The sequence below is a fragment of the Phocoena phocoena genome, chromosome 14 (genome assembly GCF_963924675.1).
Source record: "Phocoena phocoena chromosome 14, mPhoPho1.1, whole genome shotgun sequence".
Taxonomy (NCBI): Eukaryota; Metazoa; Chordata; class Mammalia; order Artiodactyla; family Phocoenidae; genus Phocoena; species Phocoena phocoena.
The window spans coordinates 81680138-81696395 of NC_089232.1; the positions used below are offsets into that span (position 1 = coordinate 81680138).

Here is a 16258-nt window from a genome sequence, read left to right on the forward strand (position 1 = left end):
TAAGGCTCAGCTCAGGTGCCACCTTCTCGCTGAAGCCTTCTTTGATTCCCCGCCATTCCAATCAGAATTCATTTCTCCTTCACTGACGTCTGTAAAATCTGCCTCTCTCACTACGCCCCGCCCCAGTGCCTCGTTACGGGGCGTGCTGTAGGGGTCCTTCTTGGGGGTCACAGGGTGCCCGACGGGAGGGGCTAGCAGCACCCCCTAGCGCACCCAGAACAGCGCCCGGTGCACAGAGGGTTTGTGGTCGGGCTCAGCGCATCCTCAGGGCTCTCACGGAGCCTTGGCTTGGAACAGCGCACGCGGGCTCGGGACTGACTTGACCACCCGACCTAGCGGCGCAGTGCCGCCAGCCTAGCAGGGACCGACCGAAGGGATGGTGGGATCCAACTCCGCCCTTCGGGGATGAGGAAGCCAAAGCCGCGAGCAGGGGACGGGTCGGAAGGTCTGTGGTGGCCCGACGGCTACGGCCCCTAGAGCCCAGGTCCCCGACTCCCTCCCATTCGCCACACCACCCTCTCCCTTCCTGGCAGACAGCGATGACGCGATAACTTAGGAAGACCTGAGGGGAGGGGAAGAAAGAACCGCTGTGGGCAGGAGAAGAAGCAAGATGCTAATGAGTCTGCTAACGATGGGTCCCCGTCGTCAGCATCTCAGCTTCAGACGATGCATTCCGCAGGCCACAGATGAACTAATTTATCCATGGAAACCCAGGAAGCATTCCTCCCGCTAAATCGTGGGGCCGCCGATTTCCGGTTACGTGAACATAAAAATATTTATCCAGGAAGGTAGGAAAGTAGAGCAGTTTTTGTCCATACTTAGCCCCCCGCAAACCCCCACTGGCTCAATGATCTACATACTTTAGGAAACGGTCCTGCTTTATTTTCCTTCTACTTATTGGACACGTATATTTGAATACGTGGGAGCTTCACATCTCTTCTATTCGTATCTGCTATAGCTCCTTTTAATCAATAACCAAGTCCGCTTTTTAAAATCAATAACCAATTGAGCTTTACATCCTCTCTACGAACAAGGTGATAACCAACCTGACACGTAATTTCTCATGGGCTGACTTATTCAAACGAGTCATTACATTTGGCAAAAAATAAATACAATGGTCCTCATTTTCTGTTGTTTCCAGGCAAGTGGTCATCTGCAAGACTGGTTTTTCCGTTAGAAAAATACTGCAGGGCATAAAATTTGAGGGGTACCCAAATGCAAGGAAAGAAGCATCAGGGAAGAGTGATCAGTCCAAAACTCAATTAAACGGCCCCTTCCTCCGGGTACTCTGTCATGCGAAACATTTCTCTAAATACATCTCTGGGTGATCACAAATATGACACCAACAGAAACGGCCACCCAGCCTTTGCCAGTTCTCAGTCCGTCCCTGCCCTTCTCCCAGCTGGGGCTGCTGAAGACTTGGAGGAGGTAGCACGTGAGACGCTGCTTGGATGGGCATCCGCTCTAACCAGCTACGAAAGCCGACACCACGTCCAGCCTGGGCTAGAACTCTGGGATGGCACCAAGGCCACCAAGCCAAGCCGAGCCCTTGGGTATCAGGAAGCCTAGAGGAGGAGGACGTAGGGCTGCCCAGGGCACCAATTCTGGCCTGAAGAAGGGGCTTGGTGAGGACCACAGGGTCTGAGCCAGGCATTACAGGCTGAAAAACTGGGGGAGGCAAAAATCAGAAGTAAAGGCACGCCAAGCAGAAGCCACCATGTGAGCAAAGGTGGGAAGATGAGAAAACGATGGATACGGGGTGGGGAACAGTCAGACTGGATTCGAGCAGGAAGGCCTGCAGAGAAGCAGCAGCAGATCAGGAACTAGCGGAAGCTGACCTGAAACCGCAGGGCTTGAAGCCACGCTAAGGAGGCTGCCCTTACTCCCGTACAGAGGCCCTGAAGGCGACGGCCGAGCTGGGGGACGGCCAGGACATCACTGGTCTAACCGTCCGGGTGCCACTGAGGACACACGTCAAACTCAGTGAACAAGTTAAGTGTCAAGCTCCTTCCTCTCAACCAAAAGGAAAACACAACAAGCAGTCTGTGACTCTCGGGTCCTCACCCACAGACTGGACTCATTCTAAATCAATCAATCGAACCAAAACAACGACCAGGTATTCTTTGGTAAGCTACGCAACTTTATTTTTCAAGAAGATACCTTTTCTAGGAAAACCCAAGAGAGACACAAATCAAAACCAAAAAAAAAAAAAAACCGGCAAAACACAGTGCCTTTTCTTTTTTTAACCTTACAGTAAGAACAGGAATAGCTTTATGTTCCAAAACCCAAAATGAATGAGGCTGTGAACGACTCTGTATGCTGACCCACAGGGGTTTCTTTCGACTAAAAATAGAGACAGTTTTCAGTGTGAGGCCAGTCAAGGCAGCTCATCAGTGGATTAATCCTTCGAGGCAAAGAGTCAGCCGTGCGGAGGTGGCGGGGAAGGCCCTGAACACACCGCCTACAGGAGGGAGGCCGGGAGAACCTCTCAGGGGGCAGCTCGGGAATATCGACCAAACCTTTCCGTGTGCTCGGCCTTCCACCGGCAATTCTACTTCTGAGAATCCACCTTACAGCGGCCCTTGTGTAAGCGTCGTACCTTCTCTACTTATCTGTACGCTCGTTGTACATAATAAGGACTTTCCGTAAATGCTGATTGCATCACTATTGGAAAGAGTGAAAAACTGGAAACGCCCTATCGCGTTCACCAACAGAGGACTAGTTAAATGCAGGGTGGTTTACCCACAGCATGGAATTTTGTACTGCAGTTAAGAAGAACGAGGTAAACCTCACACATAATGAAACAGAAGGATCTTCATTAAATAATGTGCACGTGGGGCGAGGGAGCACGTAAATGAATTTTCAGTATACACGGAACCAAACCGGTCACAGTGGTTCCACTGGTAGAGAACGTATAATACTCGTAGCCGATAACTTACAGCTTATCGGTAAGACAAGGAGAAAGATGTGACCTTTGTACTTTTATATTTCTCTCGTTTTTCTTATTTATTTTTTTCAAAGAAGCATGTATTACTTTTAACATTTCTTAAGGAAGCCATCCAGAAAAGGAAAGTCAAATCAATGAGCTGGGCATCTAAGAAGTGAGAAGCTTTGAATCCACCAGGAGGAAAGGTCCTCCCAGGCACCTCGTGCCCCACCAACCCGAAGCGTGAGGCCCAGCAGGCCAGAGACCATGTCTGCACCTCCCGGCTGTAACTAACTGGAGGACAGAGAGGTTTCACTTACGTGGGAGACTCTAGTCCACAGAGAGATGGAGACAGTGGGACCAAGCACCTGCTGGTGGTGGTGCAGGGATGGGGACCCCAAGGGCTCTGAACCCTGGAGACGAACCAGAGCAGAAGTACTGCACTTGGAGCTATAGGCCGACCATGGTTTCGGTGAGTTCTGCCTCTTAGCAGCTACGGGAATTTGGACAAATTGTTTTAACCCTCTAAACCTAGAAATGATATTACTTGCTTCTCGGAACTACTGTAAGAGTTAAGTGAAGTGACAAATGTACCCGACACACGAGAGCAACTCAAAATCTACCCTCCCACACTGATGTCCCAGGTACGGCCCCTCGGCAGAGCGCTCCCCGGACCAGGTGGGCAAGGTGTGCACTGCTGGCTGGCCCACAAAACCTGCTTAGAATCTGGACCTTTTCAGCCTAAAATAACTCCCCTGGTCTACATCAGAGACTACCATGTCCTCACCCGACTATCTGCGCCATTCCTCAGTATGAACTGAACCTCAGGCCCTCCCCTAAGGCTGCCACCACCTTCCTCCTCTGTCCATTTGCAATTCCCCGGCCACTTCCTCTCTTGCCTTTTGGTACTGAATTCAGATCTGGAGTTGGCGGGATTCACCACGCGCTCACCCTCCCTGGCCAAGGGGTACCCGTCTGTAAGTCAGCCCGTCGGCAAAGGTTCCGTGTGCGGATTTGCCGCAAGCACTTCGCTGGGTACTTACTGGCTCACTTTATGGTACAACTTGGCGATGCCCTGGTGGGTCCAATCCTTCCCAAGGGTGGGCAAAATGTGGCCGAGAGTATCTGATCTAAATAAAAACAGAGACAGGAAAAATAAAGTTAAAAGGGCATCGCGAAAGGGGAAAAAAAAAAAGTCATTCTGACTCATCGCACCAAATGCCTCATTAAAAAATGCAAATGGGATGCACGACTTGCTCTCTGGACGGAAACCCCGAAACTGAGCAACAAAGTCAGGGAGCCACCGCCCCAGAGGGAAGCGACCCCCAATCCCCCACTGCAGCTGTTTAAATCAAGGAGCTATGGCTGTGGGCGGCACCGACCGCCCCAGAAACTGAACTGCATGAGCTCCACGACGCCCCGGAAAGAGGAACTGACACGCTGGCTCCAGGCCCCGGGGTCCCACGGCCCCGCGTCGGCGGGACCCACCTAGTGATGGTTCCATCGATGTCAGAGATGATAACCTTATCGTCCCAGTTCCACAAGTAGATGGTGCCTTCGCAGCGGCACGTGCCCTGGTACTGCGTGGTGACGCTGAAGACCACGTCGTTGGGTCCGTTCTTCAACTTCAGGCTTTTCTGAAAGATATGCACTCTGTGTCCACTGGAGGGCGAGGCTCAGAGAGACGGATATTCGGTTTCTGTTCCACAAGAAACCGGATCCGGATTTTGTTTTTGTCAAAGCACCACCCTAGGCCACCGTATAGTTCTTTCCCTGTCTTGCTCTCGAGGAGGACTGGTCTTTCCAGGACTTGGGCAACCTGAACCCCAGGCCCCCTCGCAGGCCCCAGCGTAGCACAGCTCACCCTCACCCACGCCCCCTGGGGTCTGTAAGTGACGGGCTCTGAGGGTCGCCGCAGGAAATCACAACTTCAGACCGGGATGCGTTTACTAGGCCACGTCTGAGTACGAAGGGCCATGGCTGGGGAGACGAATCTAAGTCAAGGGTGAAAATACGTTCCCCGAACCAGCCACGAGTACTAGTTAATACACAGACACAAACTGGAAGAAAGCAGTAGTCTCAGTTATCAGGTACATCTCATATCCACAAGCCCAGAAGCTAGACCCCAGGAAATCACACCGGATTCCAAACGCAGAATCCCCTCTCAGCGGTTCTGAATCTCGGCACCGGGGCCCTCGAGTGCGAGCCAGCTGGGGGCAGGAGTCCAGGTCGCCCCCAGCGGTGCAGGGTGTCAGGCCTGACCGTTCTCTTTTCCCATCAGACACCATCACAACTAAGCCTGGCCCCCACGAAGTCCTAGGAGAGCAGCAGAGCGCAGATACCTGCTCGCTGTCTGCTCCTGGGAAACAGGGTCCAGGGATTAAAACTGGTGGCACGGCCACAGAGCAGAGGACACTGTGACCAGGATGGTCCCCTGCTACCGGAAGCTCTCCGAATCCCATCACAAGTCCTCCTTTTCCCCCAATTCAGGAGATGCGGTTGACTTAACAAACATCTCTGGAAAAGTGGAAACAGCCCTGCGAGATTTGGGCTCTCAGGCATTCACAGCTCAGGATAAATTCATGCCTTCAGGCCGCCCTCCGCCAACACTTGCAGACAGGAGCCTCCAGGGCAGCGGCAGGACCGGCACAGGGGAAATGATGCTTTGGAGCCAGCCCAGACAGGAGCTGACGTGGGGCGCGAACCGGAGGCACCAAAAGGGGGGTGTGAGGTCGCAGCGGGGCGGCAGGCAGTTGGATAGAGGTGCCAGAGCTGAAGCCGGAGACAGAGCACAGGAGGGACGCCCGGATCATTGAACCCACTGAGTCCAGGTGGCCGTGGCTGGGTCAGTGCCCGCAGCGTGGTGGAGGGGGAGGACAGGACACTCACCAGCTGCTCTGACGTGAGGCGCAGGGTCTTCTTGTAGCCAACGCTGGACAGCAGCGGGGGGCGGCTCGTGCTGGGCAGCCTGGCGGACGCGTGTTCCTCCTCACTGGAGGATGACTCATGCTTTATTCTGGAACACACAATGATGTAACTGCCAATTAGGAAGTACATCTGGGTAGCCATTAAAAATGCATCAGGCCGGGCTTCCCTGGTGGCGCAGTGGTTGAGAGTCCGCCTGCCGATGCGGGGAACACAGGTTCATGCCCCGGTCCGGGAAGATCCCACATGCTGCGGAGCGGCTGGGCCCGTGAGCCATGGCCGCTGAGCCTGCGCATCCGGAGCCTGTGCTCCGCAACAGGAGAGGCCGCAACAGTGAGAGGCCCGCATGCCGCGAAGAAAAAAAAAAAAAAAAAAAATGCATCAGGCCGGACTCAATGACGGAGCCCATCAGGTGGTGGTCACTGACCAGAGGCCATCACTAACGCCATCCACGCGGCTCCTGCATTATTCATCTGGGACTGCCTCTCCTCATTCACCCTGTCATCATCACTCTACTTTAAACCAGGAGGCTCCCGTCCTGATCAGCGGGCTCAAGCTCCCTCCTGGCCTTGGAGGATGCTCACATTCCCTCTCTTGCCCTGTCCCAGGCTGCTGGCCAAGCACAGGAGCCCAAATTTCCTGCACGTCCAAGCTGACCAGTTCCCGGTACACACCGCTCCAAACGCACAATCCCAGGTAACGAGGACCCTCTAGGCCTTACGAACAGGTGCCGGGGGAGCCAAGCAAGGCCCCCCGATGCTCCCCTGGGCCCCTAAGCAGGCTGCCCCAGGAGCAAGAGCCGCACCTCATTCACCAGCACAGGATCCAGCGCTCCGAGCGCTTCTGGACTTCCACGTGGTCGGAGCTGGGAGGTGCGGGTGAGAAGCAGGCTCATTTGCTTTAAATAGCTCAGATAAGGCATGTCAGCAATTAGCTGTTCCCTGGATTCAAATCCTGCTATGGCATAGTCCCCATCCCAGCAGTACTAGACCTGCTTCCCGGGACCATTTTCTTTGAAAATGCCGTTAACTCCCTGCAAAGTCCTTCGTAGACGTTTGTTAGGCTAAACGGAGAAAGCTAGGCAGCCCCAGAGCAGGCCCCGCCTGACTCCCGGGATGCACGCTTCCCCCCCGGCCACCGCCCCCCGCAAAGCTTCTGGCTCAGCGCATCCCTTTATGCAAGACAGGCACACGGGGCTCCATCTTAGCTTTGCATCTCAGTGAACTCCTGCCCCCTCGCCCTCCCTTCCCTTCTACCAGGAAATGATTGGGTATTTCCTCTGCAGCCTGTTGCTTTCTTGCCCCATGTGCTCGTTCCAGAAGCAGTTCCTACAATCCGATACTGCCCCGCACTAGGGCAGACAAGAGGGAAGACCCCATTACATGGCACCCCGCTTCTGTGTTCTTTCTACTGGCTCCTTCCATGTCCAGAATGAGCCGCCCCTCCTCAGACCCCTGCTCCCGGGGCCCTACGAGGGGCAGCCTGTGGGCTGCGGGCTGGTGGACTGGAGCTCGTGCCACCGATGCCTCTAGGCACCATGCTAGGCGTGGAGGATACAGCAAGCAGCCTGGCCCCTGTGCTCCCCGGGGCTTTCTGTCTGAACAATCACAACAGAGATGGACAAGTGCTATGCTAAGAAGGCAGAGGACATCTGAGAGCAGCCGGACGAGGGGTCCAGGAGCTACACAGAACAATCTGGGCTGGAGTCACAGACTTGGCCATCACGGGGACACAGCCCTGGTGCACGAGCCGTGGGGACAGGTGACTATGTCCACAAAGAAAGAGCACGTTAGCCTAGAATCCCGGTCGGTCCGTGGCGGGGTTAAGCTACAACTGGATGAATGAATCTACACCTGTGACGCTGGGGGCCGCTTCTAGGTAGAGTGGAGACCTGAGAAGCCCGGGTTTGAACCCCAGGAACTTCAGGCTATGTTATCCTGCTCAGACTATTTTCTTTCAGACTAGACTTCCTCATCTTAAAGTGCAGGGGAGCAAACGGCATCCCACCGACCAAGAGATCCCGGAGGCCGGCAGGTACGAGACAGAAAGAAGTGGACTGGGAAACAGGCGTCCCAGGAAAGGCCTCACAACCACAGGATTCCTCTCTGGGCCTCGGAGGCTCATCTGTAAAATGACACAAACGTCCCTTCCCCTTCCGACCCCTGTCGATCCTACAAACAACGCTGATCCTTTTCAACCAACGACCTAGAGGTTGGTTTTCAGACAGACGGGTACACGTGGTCCTGGAGCCAAGCGGCCTGACCAGTGCCTGGGTGGGAACCCAGGAGATGAAGCTACAGGCCCCTCATTGAATTGGAAAATGTTTACGTTCCACGCAAACAGTTTGGTGGGAAATGAGATCCAAATGTGAACTGAAGCTCTCAGTGGCAACAGACTGATGTGAGCCTCTGCTGGTGGGATGCGGAAGCAAGGCACAAGAGCTCTTATCTCCATCGGCTGCTTTAAAACAAAAACCAAAACCCCTAGATCGGTGCAGCATGCCACGTTTGACGGAGCGTGGAAAGGAAAACACAGATACAGAAACGGCAATGGGAGCTGTACACCTCAGCTGGCGGTGTCGGCTTAGGGCGAAGGCACGGTCATCTGTGGACCTGGCCACCCCCTTCCCCACTCCTGCAACAGTTCTTAATGTCACTGGCTTCGCGGCGTCTGCAAGGAGCGACAGAACGAAACAAAAGGGCTCATCTCACTCGAGTGTCTGTGTTCAGCCAAGGAGCTGTGAACAACACTGAAGTTCGCACTTGTCAGTGTTCAGTTTTTGATGGTATTTTAATGACTTGCATGGTGACAAGCTGTTTGCTCAATTATGAGACTTCAGGGACTGTTCTGTCAATCACAAGTCTGTCAATTAGGAAAGCACTCCGACACTTTTTTTCAGTCAACTGCATGAATCTAATTAGGGGACTAGGATGCCAGTAAAAATGAAAAGATGTACACTGCTCAGGAGACTTTACACGAAGACTTTTCAGAGCCTCAAATCCTTTTCGCAAGAGTCAATTCTTCGTGTTTCAGGTTTCGTAAAAAAAAATGTAGCCTGACTAACTCAGAGTGGCCAACAGTCAAACTCAGATATCTAAGAGGGCAGAGCGTTTCTGTCAACATCTGAATAGGATCATATCAGATACTAAGAAAATCCGAAGTGCTTCAGATGGACTGCGTCAGCCGATGTTCCAGCTCAGGAAGAGCTGCAGGAGCGCCCTGCTGCCTCCTCCACCCTCAGCCCACTGGGCGGCCTCCGGGAGTGGTCATGCGGCTGGAAAGGAGAAGAACACACAGCCACAGTCGTGTTCTGTCCCTGTTAAACCTCTCTGAGCCCCTGGCCAGCCTTCCCCAGGTCTCAGACTGGCATATCGCAGGCCGGATTTGGCGGACATCCTGCATTTGGCCCATACTGTGGAGTATAATTTTAAACACTTGCAAATGCATGGTTAAGATGAGCCTGTGTCTTCCAGGCCACCACAGAGCCACCCACCCGCCTGACCGCAGGCACAGCCCATGTGGCCTTGCTGGGTTTTACGTTCTGCACCTCCTTTCTCATGAGGCTGCCGTGAGGATTAGATGAGCCAACACCTGCAGTGTAGGTGTCAGTCTTGTGCCCATTTCACAGATGAAGGAGGAAACACCGAGGGGCTGATGAATTCGCCAAAGATCATAGAGAAGAGTGACAAAGTCCCAGCCCATGCTGCCTCTTCTGCTTGGAAATTACTGCAGGACACAGAGGGTCTCAAAAAGAGCCCCAGGAGAGCAGGGTATTTCCAGTACAGCCAAACTGCTGGTTTAAACTGCTCAGGACAGAAGAGTGGCATCTTTGCTTGTGTCTCCCTCCCTGGCTGCTCTGGGAACGGACAGCACGCTAGTTCCTTCCCTCAGATATGGAAAGGAGTTTACCCAAAGCCGGGACTCCAAGCCGGATCTGCCTGACTCCAAAGTCTGCCGTGTACATCCTGCTGCTTCAAACACCTACTTACCGAAAACCCACTGCCTTCTATCCTAGCGGCCTCCTACACCCCCTCAGCACTGCGCATTTTTAGCCCGAGCTCCACCTGCCTTCTCCCCTCCAAGCTCACTCAAGGTACACTCAAAATTCCAGGTGGGGAAGGTATCCAGATAACCGTGCTGGAAAGCCCCTCCCCAGAGAATGAGCCAGAGATGGAGGGGGAAGATTGGAAAAGAAACACACAAGCTCTTCAACCCTGCTCCCTTGTCCAGGGCAGACCGGCAGGGGGTCAGGTGGGAAGGAACAGCGCCAGGGCACCACCAGGGGGAACAGAGAGGGTGTCCTGTGATAGCATCCCAGCCGAGAGCCGGCCCTGCCATGCAGAGTTTTATCAGGTCCTGCGCGCTCTTCTCCACAGAGGACAAGAAAGAAATCAGACTGTTTCCTACGTGACACCTACATGAGTTTCTATTTCCAACAATGAGTTCTAGAAATAAAATAGTTTAAGATACAGAGCTCTGGCCAGGAATCCAAGGACTGGAAATCTAAGCCTGCCTCCCCTAGGAAACAACAATATACTGGAAAAATCTCATCAGTTCAGTAATAGCACATTTAGGACATGCCTGCTCTGGGTCAGCCACTGGCTTGGCCTCTAAGCTATAAAGAGGATAGAGGGCTTCCCTGGTGGCGCAGTGGTTGAGAATCTGCCCGCCAATGCAGGGGACACGGGTTCGAGCCCTGGTCTGGGAAGATCCCACATGCCGCGGAGCGACTAGGCCCGTGAGCCACAACTACTGAGCCTGCGCGTCTGGAGCTTGTGCTCCGCAACAAGAGAGGCCGCGACAGTGAGAGGCCCGCGCACCGCGATGAAGAGTGGGCCCCGCTCGCTGCAACTAGAGAAAGCCCTCGCACAGAAACGAAGACCCAACACAGCCATAAGTAAATAAATAAATAAAATTAAAAAAGAAAAAAAAAAAAAAGGATAGAGATATGCATCTTGCCCTCAGTGAACATGTTAGCATTTTCTGCCTGCTAAATAAGAAACGCAACCCTGGTTTCTCAAGCACAGGAATACCAGAAGGGTGAGGTCATTGTAAAAGGTGTTATACTAGCTCGGATCACTCAGCGTCAATATGCAATAACACGGTCGAATTAGAGGGTGACGGCATGGCCCTCACAGTAGTTACCCTCAAATCCCGTACAGGTAGGTTACCCTGAAGACAAAACACGACTCACATGGATCCGTATTATCAAAATCTAAGGGCTCCTATACCAAGTTAACATGAATCCCCATCAATACGTAGGAAAGTATCAATGTAGGTCCTGGTACGTGTTTAAACTATAGAGAAAGGCAAGTTCCTTCAGAAGGGCAACTTGTTTTCATGCCCCTGTTAACCTCATCATCATTATTTACCACCACTGCTACCACCTTCTGCAAACTGAGGGCTAGCACGTGCCAAGAGCACGAGGGGTGCTCGTTACATCATCTCATGCACGCCTCACATTTACTTTGGAAATTCGGTATCTGAGCGCTTCCATCTGATTCTTGGGAACAACCATTTGAGTAAATTGCTCCAGGTCATTGAGTAAAGGACAGAGCCAGGTCTGCAACCCAGGTCCATCCGGGTCCAAGGCCCGGGCTATTCGGTGAACGCTATCAGCATCTGTGCCTTGACCGTAGACACAGAAAGGAGCCGCAACGCCCCAAGGTGACGTGGCACTGTACCTGGCGGCCACGCCCAGCTGTGACGGCTGCTCCCCAGTGCTGTGGCTCTTTCCTGCTAGGCACTGCTCTGGCTTACTTTCCTGGAGAAGAAGAAGACAAAGAATCATGAACACACCGAAGGGAAACCACCTACACAACCACTGGCGTTCTGTGACGGGCTCCCCAAAGTCCAGAGCAGGGCCCCAGTGCCCTCCCCAACGGCAACGCCCCCACAGGGATGGTGGGTCCTAGTTACTCCTTTGCTTAGCCGTCTACAATTAAGCTGAGAAGTATTTCTGACAAAAATAAGTCTGTTTTCCATAAGTATTCTTGGCACCAAACCAAACTTCATAATCACTGTAGCTTATGCAAATGCTTTATCAAGGGCTGCTTGGATACGCGAGGGCTTTCAAAATATTTTCTTATAATTGCTGATAGAAATGCCTGAAAATATTTTCACACCATATTTTGCCTGAGAAAAACATGGGCGCATTCTCTTCCTCAATACGGCATGCTCTTAATAGAAGATGCTCCTTTGATGTACTGGAAAGAGCTTTGGAATTCTAAGAGCTCTGGGCTCAGTCCTGCTTCCCTGGCTTAGGAACCCCGGGCAAGTCATGCAACCTTCTGGAGCCTCGTTTCCTCACCAGCAACACAGGGATGATGACACGCCTCCCCTAGTGCTGCCATGGGGACCACAGAGATGCTGCAAATAAACACAGAGCCTGGCCCACAGCAGGCAAGGGAGGAGGAGAACATCCACGAGCCCCACAGACGTCACAGGAAGTCATCACAGGCCAGACACGTGTGTCAAAGGACACAGAATTTACAATCAAATTTCACGATCTGTGGTCATTTGGTCAGGGGGTAGAGATTGATGTTTTTAATATGAATAAAGAAAATGAGTGATAGAAACTGTGTAACAGGGTGATGAGCTTCACATTTGATGGGGACAAGCTATTTTCAAATACTCTTTAGCTTTTTATAAGCACGCAAATAATTGATGTGAGAACAGGCCCAGTAATGTTTAATCTATCTGTTGAGGCAGGTAACTTAGCCGCCACTATTAACAATACTTTATTAGACCAGCACAAAAATGTGTATCTATCTGAAATATATTTCAGGTTTTTAAGAGATTTCATAACCCTTCCTTATTGCATGTCGCATTCTCCTCAGTTCCAACTAATGAAACTCTGGACACTCCACAAAAATAGGGCTCTGAAGTAGCCTTCTTCTTAAATTCTCAAACATTCTGCTCTCCAGTAAGAGAATCAGAAAGGCCCCTTACACCTTAAGTCTCCTAAAGTAAAGTGCATGCTTGCTCTACCGTGTTTATACCCCTTGGAGATAATGGGACAGTCAGTAAAGCTCAGGTATGCCAACAGAAAATGCCCAAGAACAGTTTTATCTTGATGAAACCCTCCCAACAGACTCTTTCCCTTTGAACTAATGAAATAAACAAACTGAGCTCCTGGGATTTCTTTTACTCTTATAATAACCAACTTGACCGCTGCCCTTGGGGTTTCTTCACACTAGATTCCAAAAGTATAATCAGCATTCCCTCAAATATCTGCCGAACCCCTGCTCTGGGTCCCAAAACAGGTGCTCGGGAGACCCCAGGGATCCAAGCCACGAGCACGTGTGGTCTCTGCCTTCATGGAGTTTAGGGTCTGGAGGGGACACAGGGATGTTAATCAAATAGTCATACTAATCAGTGTATAATTATAAACGATGAGAAAACCTGTGAAGGAAAAGTTCACAGGCAGGGTTAGGAGAGCAGAGAACAGCAGACTAGACTAACCTGCCCAGAAAGGGCCATTTGAGATGCTAGTTAATTAAGTGAAGAAGGGTGACAGGGGTCCTAAGAGCACTAGGCAGAGAAATAACACATGCAAGAGTCCTAGGGTAGAAGGTACTTTCAGCCAGGGACACCAAAGCACAGAGGGCAGGGGGAGAATGGCAAAAGGTGAGGCTCTACGGAGGCAGGGGCCAGGATACACAAGTCCTGTAGACCATGCTAGGGATACTGGTCTTAATTACAAGAGCGCTGGGAAACCACGGAAAGCTTTTAAGCAGGGAGAAATATAAATGGGGCCATTATACTACATAGACCAACGCCAACTGCAGAGAATGAGGAAGAAAGGGCAAGAATGGATACAGAAAGACCATTTGGAAGCAACCCTCGGAGGGAAGGTGGCAGCCTTGAGTTGTGGGGTGTGGAGCTAGAGAGAAATGGAAAGCCTGAGCGATATTTAGGATGGTAAACTGACAGGAGGGGTGAGGGAAGAAGGAAGTACTAGCCTGTGGGTGGACAGTGGTGCCATTTGCTGACGGTGGTCCAACAGAGGAAGAACTCTAGAGAAAACCAGCAGATCGATTTCAGAAATGACAAGTGTGAAGTGCCTGAAGCATCCACGTGGAGGTATCTGCCTAGCTGGCTACCTGATAAACGACATGGAGTACAAAACGCCCTCCTGGTTAATAAAAATGGAGTCATCGCATGAGCGTGAATGAGGTTGCCTAGGGAAAAACAGGCAGTCGAAGCAGGAGGGAAGGCTCTAAGACAACCCTTGAGGACCCACTTACAAAGGAGCTGAGCCAGGGGAGGAACAGCCCCCAAGGCGGGGGGGAAGACCAGGCAGACACACTGGCACAGAAGTCAAGCAAAGAAAGTGCTTCCAGAAATAGGCTGAGAGGTTGGCAAAGATCTGAAACAAATTATAGGCATTTATAGAAATGGAAACCAAAGCCACCGAAGTGAAACGACTAATGGGAATTAGTCTAGGCTGTAAGTCTACCTCGTTAAAACTGTTCTCACAAGCAACAGGAAGATATTTAACTTAAAAAAAGAAAAAAATTTAAACATCACGTTGAATCTCTTCTTTTTACAGACGAAGACACATTTCAGAGCAGGAGTGACCCGACCACGGTCCCCAGGCTGAGAGGTAACAGAGCCAGGAGGCGACGGCAACTCTGCTCAGCGCTCCGGGCCCTTCTCCACCTCCCCTCATTCTGTGCTCCCTTTGCGTACCCTGTGGCAGGCCTGACTCTTGCACACTCGGTGTGATGGCTTCTTTCACTGACACGCGCATGGAGACAAACCCTACTACCCAAACCCAAAATCCGCTGAGCTAAGTAGGAACACTCTTGTTTTTCAGACTCACCTCTTTGATCGTGCTGTTTCTTCCCCTCCATGAAAACCACCATCTTCCTCCCTTTCTGGGCATCTTATCCCTCATGATAGATTCCACCGTGGCCTGTTTTAAATGGATGGTAACATAAATAATGGAACCAAAAAAAGATCAACTTAGCACATTCAAACCAAAAGACACACACATGCAAATTAAAGTAAGATTTAAAAAAAAAAAAAAAAAAATCAGAGAAAACACAACATACTATTTGTGAATTAAAAATTTTTGAGAAGCAAAACCTAATGGAGTCCAAAATTACATTAAGATAACTTAAGCATGAAGACTTAAGAAGATGTTAAAGGAATCAACAAACAACAAATAAAATACAACACAACAACAACAGAAAAAGAAAGCATTGAAAATCATTAGTGATTAGTCAGACCAGAGGTTTTCAAATTAAAGTGGTTTACTGATTAAGATATTGTTATTCTCAATAAGATGACTGTAAAATAAAAAATGAAATGGTTAACATGAGGTATAGGGTAAACAGTCTTCCACAAAAGGTAAAACGCACAGGATCTTTTTAGTAAATGTAAGTTTCCAGATTGTGGCACACTGAGTATTAATAGATGCCTCTGATTTAAAAGCTCAAGCATTAGAAAGAAAATTCATACTCTTGCCCTAAATAAATGCCAACCGAATAGGAGGAGATTAAATATTAATTAATAATTTTCTTTGTAAACCAACAGTACTTTAATAAAATAAATTTTTAAAAAATAATTATAATTTTCTACATATATCCAAAGAACAAAATAGCCATCTTGAGGCTAATTCCAGGACCAAGGTAAATGTTATCTAATTTCCTTTCCTTGGTTTACAGAACTATCAGGTAGCTGATACCTCAGCTAGTAACGAAAGAAAGATTTAAGTCTTTCAACCAAACGAGTTGCAGGTAAGTGGAAAGAGAAATAATTCACATATTTAGCCTGATGTGTGCTTCTTTCTATCATTTAAAAATCCCTACCTGACACAAAAGAAAACCACAAAATACACCAAAAAGCAAACCATGCGTACCCAGTTCACGAATAGGACAAATCATGAAGATGTCAATTACCCTATTCCATCCATAAATATAACAAAACTCCAATTAAAAAAAACTAACAGGATTCTTTCCAAACCTAGACAAACTGATTCTAAAGTTCAATTATAAAACAAACAAAACTCGCCAAGAAAACTCAGACAGAATAAGTAGGCATGAGCCTTAATAAAATTTATTTTATTAAAATACATTTAAAAACCACAGTATTTAAAAGAACGCAGTGTTGGGACATGAGTAAACGTGTTGATGCAACAGAAGACAAAGTCCAGAGATAAATCTAAATTCACGGAGGAAGTAGTAATATGATAGAGTTGTGACTGCCTATCAGTGGGAGAAAGAGTTATCTAATGAAAGGTATCCGGATAATTAGGTAGCTTTGACAGACCCTCTCGGTTGCTTCCCGGGGTGAATCATCCCCTTTCTTGCTTGCCCACATAGCCAACGCTTTGCTGGAGAATCAGACTACACTGTACAGGATGTTCTGGGAAGGCGGGCTCAACCCCAGGGGAGGAAC

The 16258-nt window shown here is 50.2% G+C and overlaps 1 protein-coding gene across 6 annotated transcripts in view; it reads right to left on the minus strand.

The window, feature by feature from the left end:
* Positions 1-16258, minus strand: part of LPIN1 (lipin 1) — a 120980-nt gene that overhangs the window by 13750 nt on the left and 90972 nt on the right. For 5 of the 6 annotated variants that reach the window (XM_065891052.1, XM_065891050.1, XM_065891053.1 and 2 more), the window contains 5 exons: positions 14679-14771; positions 11536-11615; positions 5816-5942; positions 4415-4563; positions 3970-4056 (listed from right to left, as the gene is read on the minus strand). In XM_065891052.1, coding sequence (XP_065747124.1) covers positions 3970-4056; positions 4415-4563; positions 5816-5942; positions 11536-11615; positions 14679-14771 — 536 coding nt within the window. Of the gene's footprint in view, positions 1-3969; positions 4057-4414; positions 4564-5815; positions 5943-11535; positions 11616-14678; positions 14772-14910; positions 14989-16258 lie in introns of all 6 variants that reach the window. The other variant, XM_065891055.1, reaches the window with a different exon arrangement.